The sequence below is a fragment of the Herpailurus yagouaroundi genome, unplaced genomic scaffold (genome assembly GCF_014898765.1).
Source record: "Herpailurus yagouaroundi ecotype Mexico unplaced genomic scaffold, PumYag 194, whole genome shotgun sequence".
Taxonomy (NCBI): Eukaryota; Metazoa; Chordata; class Mammalia; order Carnivora; family Felidae; genus Herpailurus; species Herpailurus yagouaroundi.
In genome coordinates this window covers 3,939,787-3,946,472 of record NW_024412425.1, presented here as the reverse complement: position 1 = coordinate 3,946,472, position 6,686 = coordinate 3,939,787, and the positions used below count along the sequence as shown (strand labels likewise).

The 6,686-nt window shown below is 50.9% G+C and overlaps 1 protein-coding gene across 2 annotated transcripts in view; it reads right to left on the bottom strand.

The window, feature by feature from the left end:
- TYROBP (transmembrane immune signaling adaptor TYROBP) overlaps window positions 1-1,547 on the bottom strand; it is a 3,002-nt gene extending 1,455 nt beyond the window's left edge. The window contains exons 1-4 of one of the 2 annotated variants that reach the window (XM_040446031.1): window positions 1,406-1,547; window positions 979-1,005; window positions 694-828; window positions 478-524 (exon numbers count right to left, since the gene is read on the bottom strand). In XM_040446031.1, the coding sequence (XP_040301965.1) occupies window positions 478-524; window positions 694-828; window positions 979-1,005; window positions 1,406-1,466 (270 nt within the window). In that variant the 5' untranslated portion in view covers window positions 1,467-1,547. The remainder of the gene's footprint in view (window positions 1-477; window positions 525-693; window positions 829-978; window positions 1,006-1,405) is intronic. The other variant, XM_040446032.1, reaches the window with a different exon arrangement.
- Between the last annotated feature and the right edge of the window lie 5,139 nt (window positions 1,548-6,686).

Genomic DNA, 6,686 nt, shown 5'->3' with positions numbered 1-6,686 from the left:
GCCCCTAGATTATATGTACAATTTTGTAAATTTTTGTGTGGATTTTCTGAGGAATCTCTAGCTTTCATCAGCGTCTCAAAGCGATACAGGATGCCTCCTTCCAAAAAATTCTAAAACTCCTCTCTTCAGAGTTACCGAATTAGAGCTGAATTATATCCTCTTGCCCTTCTAAGAGCTTCTCCCAGAAATCATTCTGTCCTGAACAATTCAGTGCCTGCCTGAAGGTTAAGGCCTGCATTTGCCCTTGCAAAGGTAAAGCCATCCCTGGGTTTTCTCACACATTTTAAGTTGTGCATAAGGTCATGATTGATCACTGAAAGCCCTTGTGGACAGATCATGAAAGCCCCGTTAGTCTTTGAGGGTTTGAAATGTTGCTGAGAAAGTGGCTTTAGGGTCTAGGTCCTAAAGGGACTGGGGAGGTGTTTAGGACAGACATGCACAGGGTAGGAGTGAGATGTGAGAAGCTGGGTTTCTCACCTGATATGGCGACTCTGTCTCCGTAATGCGCTGTTTCCTGGTCACTGCTGGGGGATGGGGAGTAGTGCAGGGTGCAGAGACAGTTAAGGTTGTGAATCAGGACAATTTTGTCCCTCCATCAATGTCCCTTTGGATGGTCGTGACTTGGGAGCTTACCCCTCCCTGACAGGCAAGTCCTCAGAGGGGCCCAGGCTCTCCCCTGCCGGCCCCACTCACCGTCCACAGCCCCTCGCCCCCGAGGGAACAGCCGGCCCAGGGAGTACACAGCCAGGGAGATGAGGAGGGTCAGTACCAGGTCCCCCAGCACGATCCCCGCCAGCACACCGGGACTCACCACGGAGCAATTGCATTCTGAGAATGTGGCACAGGGGTTGTGGGGGCGGTCAGTGGGAGTTGGGAATTGGGAGGAGGTGTCAGCAGGGGTAGGTTTGGAAAGACTGGGGAACAGAGATGGGGAAGTCTTTGGGAGGCAGGGAGGGGAATTGCAGGGTCTAGGCCTACCGTTCTGTGCCTGGGCAGGGCTAAAACCTGAGGAGAGAAAAAGAAGGTAAACTGAGGCCTGGGGCTGTGACTGCAGGGTGGGCACAGAAGGCTGGGGAGGCTGGGTCCTGATAGCTAGGAGATAAGAGTGGAGAATGATGTCTGGTGGGACCTGTGGGTCAGCGTCAAGGCCACGGGACTGTATTACTTTTACCCTGACCTGCCCTGTTGCAACACCGTTAGAGTCCCTCCACCCCCGCTTCTGCCAGAGGCCAGATCTTGGGGGCCCAGGCTCTGGGAGAGACCCACAAGTTTTAGAGAGCTGGGGATCTGCTTCCCTCCACCTCCCTTTTGATTCTCCTTCTACGCTGGGCTCTACCCTGCTCTCTGCTCTGCTCCAAGCTGAGCCCAGGGACGGGGGAGGCAGTTGCAGAAGCCCCCAACTCACCACCCACAGTCAGGAGGAGAGGCAGGAACAGGAGCCTGTTGGAAGGTCCAAGGACCCCCATAACGCAGGTGACGCTGCTGGACACCAGAGTTCAAGGGCCGGTGGGATATGGTGTAGCGTCCAACCAAGTGAAGGAGGAAGTCTGAGGTGGGTGGTGGCAGGAGGGAGGAGGGGACAAGACAGGAGGAGGGACAGAGACAGATAACGCCAGAAAGAATCAGGCCAAGACGCTCCAGGGGCCATGCTATAGCCCCTAACTACTGGAACGTAAAAGGAAATGTGCCAACCCACCCCCACTCAGGGGTCAGTCATCGGTGTAACGGGAGAGTCAGTAGCTATGATTGCCGTCAGCATTGCCTCTTCCTGGCTGGGCAGCCTTGAACAAGCCATTCAACCTCTCTGGTCCTCAGTTTCTTTATCTGTAAAATGAGGAGTAAAATAGTACCTATTTTGTAGGGGTCTATGGGGATGGAATGAATTAATGTTTCTAGAACAGTGTCCCACACTTGTCAGCTTTTTATAAGCATCAGCTATAATTACTTGATACTCAGAGCCTTGTGATGTTTACAGGCTATTAAAAGAGAGCCATCAGGATATGGGCACTAATGAGCCGCAGGCACTCTGTCCTAAGTGTTAACTCATTTAACCCCCACAGCACCCTTCTGAGGTAGATGCTCTTATCCCCATTTTACAGAAAGGTAAAGACACTTGCCCAAGGTCACACAGGAAATAAAGGTGATAGTGAAATACAGGACCCAGGGACAGATATTTGACCCTTAGAAGAGAAAGAAAAAAAGAACCAAGACGACAGAAACATAAGGAAGGAGAAAGAGATGGCGAGGCTGAGAGAGAGAGAGAGAGAGAGAGAGAGAGGCAGGCAGTGACACCAAAACACACAGCACGGACACAGGATTGAGCGTTTGGGGTGAGGCAAGTGGGGGGACAACATGGTGACCACTGGGCCAGGCTGGGCTGCCCCACCAAATGAGGAAGTAGCTGGAAGTGAGAACAGAGGAAGGGCACCCAGGGGGAGACAGGGACTTCTAGGCCCCTACAGGAGCCTGAGCTGGGACTGACTGGCTAGGAGGAACCTGAGGTTAAGGCACTGGGGGATGGGCCGGCGGCAGGAAGCCCCCCTCCCCCATCCAGGCGTCACACCCCGCAGCTCCCTGGGCCTGGGCTTAGGAGAGAAAAGGGGAACCTGGATGCTGGTCATGGGACAGGCTCCGAGTGGCCCTTTGTGGCGGGGGGGATTTGGAAGCCAGAGGAGGGTCAGGGCCCAGTCCGAGGGAGCACCGGCTGCTAACAGCCTCCATCGCCCAGGCCTGGCCAAGTCTCCAACACCCCCACCCCTACCACCGCCAGGTCTGGAGTGAGCACGGAGAGAAGAGGCGAGCTGTGGAGGCCCTTCCAGCAGCACACTAGGCCGCAAGGTGGCCGAAGCTGAGCGAGCCGTGGTCTCAGTCAGCGACCACAGGAAGCTCTCAGCCTGGAGGGTCTTGAATCAGGCGTTTGTGGCCTCCCTCTGGCTGGGCAGGGGGGGGAGCACACTGCAGGGGGCAGGGACCAAAGCAGGGGCCAGGCTGCCGCTACAGTCCAAAATATTAAGAGGATTTTGTGACGTCTACCGGAATAATGCCCGCGTGGCACCCTGTATGTGCTCAGTGAATATTCATCACTATCCTCATCATTACAGTTATCGTCATCGGTACTTCAAGTCTCCAGTTCTGGGCTCCTCTTGATGAAAGTCCTCCCTCCACCCCTCAAACTCAGCCCCGCAATCCGGTCCTCCCGGCTCCAGCCAGGCCTGAGCCGTCCCCGGAATCCAGTCTGACGGCGCGCTCATGCACCATCCAATCAGGCAGCTGCGGCCCTTGGGCTGGTGCTGGGTCCGAGTCCCAGAGCCTCCCCTTTCCACTGCTGAGATGTGGGGAAGTCCGAGCTCTCCCAAGGGAACTGACTGAGTTAGTGGCAGATATTTGTGGGAGGTGGGGTAGAGGCTCTTTACCAACCAGAAGTGAAGTATTTCAATATTTTAGCATCTGGTATGATTGCACCGGTAAGGACCGCAGGATGCTGGCCTGGGCTGGTCGGGCTGGGCTCTCATGGGTGGGCGAACCATTGAGTGAAAGAAGGCTGTGATGGGGGGCACCCAGCTGACTGCGAGCCACCCTCACAGGGTGCCAGACTCCAGGAAGTGGGGCTGTTTCACCCTCCTTTGAGATCTGTAAAATGTCTCAATGTCTCCTGGCAGAAGCCCAAGAGTTGGGCAAGGCCCAGACTGACTTTGCCAGAAAGCAGGCAATGTGTCTAGCCTGTGACAAGCTTGCCTCTGTGGAAGATACAACCCCTCCTCCCTCTCCTTGTTTCCACTTTTGCCCCCTACAGCCCATCCTCCCCATAACAACCAGAGGAAACTTGTAAAAAAAACATTTTTTTTAATGTTTATTTATTTTTGAGGCAATGCAAGAGACAGAGTGCAAGCAGCGGAGGGGCAGACAGAGGGAGACACAGAATCCGAAGCAAGCTCCGGGCTCTGAGCTGTCAGCCCAGAGCTGGACGCGGGGCTCAAACTCACGAGCCGTGAGATCATGACCTGAGCCCAAGTCAGACACCCAACCGACTGAGCCACTCAGGCGCCCCGGAGGAAGCTTTTTTGAAAAGGCAGAGAACCAGTTTTGTAAATGGCCAAAATATTAGAACAGATAATGTCACAGAAGAAGGGATGTGAACGGCCCATAAGCCTGTGAAAAAGCGTCCAACATCATTAGTCATTAGGGAAACACGAATTAAAACCACAATGAAATACCACTACACATCCGCTGAAATGACTAAAATTAAAAAGACTGACCCTTGGGCGCCTGGGTGGCTCAGTCGGTTAAGCGTCCAACTTCAGCTCAGGTCATGATCTTGTGGTCTGTGAGTTTGAGCGTCAGGCTCCTGGAGCCTGCCTCGGATTCTGTGTCTCCGTCCCTCTCTGCCCCTCCCCCACTTGTGCTCTGCCTCTCTCTATCAAAAATAAATAAAATGTAAAAAAAATTTTTTTTAATTAAAAAATAAACAAAATAAAAAGACTGACCCTCTCAAGTGTCAGCAGAGATGTGGAGCAACTGGAAATCTCACACTGCTGGTGGAAATGAAAAAATAGAAACCTTATAAAGGTAAATATTGACCTACGCGGAGATCCAGCAATTCCACAGAAGCAGGCATTTACCCAGGAGAAATAAAAGCATATATTTACATCAAGACCTGCCTATCTTTCTGTCCTCCCCTTCTCCCCCTCTTTTCCTCCCTTCCGCGACTCCAGCTACACTGGCCTTCTTGTTTCTTGTATAAGTCAAGTGCACTCTCACCTCAGGGCCTTTGTACCTGCTGTTCCCTCTGCCTATGATGGTTTTCCCAAAGTCCATGTAGAACTGGCCACTTCTGGTCTTTCAGCTCTCAGCTCAACTGTTACACCCTCCCAGAGACCTCTCCCGCTCAAGTCACCCGCCACCATCAATTTCATTTTCTTCCTGTATTTATCATACCTGAAATTCTCTGAGTTATGTGTTCCCATTTTACTGTCCGCCACTTCCTCTAGAATAGAAATTCCATGAGAAAAGGAACCTTTCTGCCGTGCTCACCGTTGTATTCTCAGCACATAAAGTAGATGCCCAGGATTTTTTTTAAAGTTTATTTCATTTATTTAAATAAATAAAGTGTATTTATTTATGCAGAGCTTGATCTCGCAAACCTGTGAGATCATGACCTGAGCTGAAATCAAGAGTCGGATGCTTAACCGACTAAGCCACCCAGGCTCCCCAGAAAATATGCTTTCAGTATTGGACTAAATGGCCACCAGGAACAGGTTGGATTAAACGTGGCTCCTCATGTCTGCATCACGCTCTAAGGGTATCCCAGACATGCCCCCTGTTTCTTCTTGAATTAATCACTTGGCAGATAAGAATGCTAGGGCCCCCCCGATATCCTACTGCTCCTTCTTCCACGAAATTTTTAGCAAAGGCCTCTGCCCACTAAACTAAAAACTGTATTTCCTGGCCTCCTTCGCATTTAGAGTGGCCATATAACTTTATTCTGGCCAATGGGTAGCATGGGAAGTAAAGCGGCGATTTAAAAGGCAGAGCCTTTGTGGAGGAATGCACGCTACACTTCTCCTTGACTTTCTCATTTGCTGGAATTGGAATGTGGGAAACTTGGAACAAGTGGATGAGGACAAATGACAAAAATGAAAGAGTAAGAAGATAGAAGAATCCTCAGTGCTCATCACCTTGGAAGAGCCACACCAACCCCAGACTTACGTAAGGGAGAAATTTCTACCTTGTTTAAGACACTTGTGGTAGGTAGTCTCCAAAGATGGTCACCAAGAATTTCTTCCTCCCAATATGCACACGCCATCCCCTATACCAAAAGGTAGAGTCCCATTTTCCCTGCCCTTGAATCTGAGCTGACCTTGCAACTTGCATTGACAAAGAACATGGTGGAAGGGATGCTGTGTCAGTTCTGAAGGTAGACCTTAAGAATCCTTATCGCTTCTGGTTTTGCTTTCTTGGACTCCAGCTGCCATGCTGTAAGGACGTCCAAGCTCCCTTCCCAGAGAGTGAGGACACACAAAGAGGCCTTGGAGGTGAGACACCATATGTGGAAAGAAAGGCCACTAGGAGAAGAATCAAGGCACCCCAGTCAATAGCAAGTGCCAAAGGCCCCAGGAAGGTGAAAGAAGTAATCTGGATCTTTCTTGCCATGCCAGTCACTAGCCAAATGCAGCCACCTGAGTGACCCCAGGCAACACCGTGTGGAGCAGAAGAGCCACCCAGTCGGCTGAAAGAATCATGAGGAATAATAAATTATTGTTGTTTTAAGTCCCTATGTTTTTAGATGGTCTGTTAGAAAACAATAGACAATGGAAACAGCACTGTTATTTTGGGGGCTTTATTACTACAACCAAATCTATACTCCACTGAACACAGTTTCAAAAGCCCAACCTGAACCAGTTGAGGCTGGAGGGTGAAGATTGTGAAGATGTGGAGGTTAATACACAAGCGCTCTAAGGGAAAAACTAAGCAACCTAAACATCAGAGGAGAAGGGATGATGGAACGCTGGACAGATCCAGACTGACTCCAAGATTCTCCATAGCTTGCTTCCGCTTCTCTCTGGGCTAGCTTTGTTCAGCCCTCTCTGTTTCTTATGGAACTGCACAGTTTCTCTCATCAATAGCTCACTCTTGCTGAGCCCATGATTTAAAAGAGGAGAGGAGAGGAGAGGAGGGGAGGGGAGGGG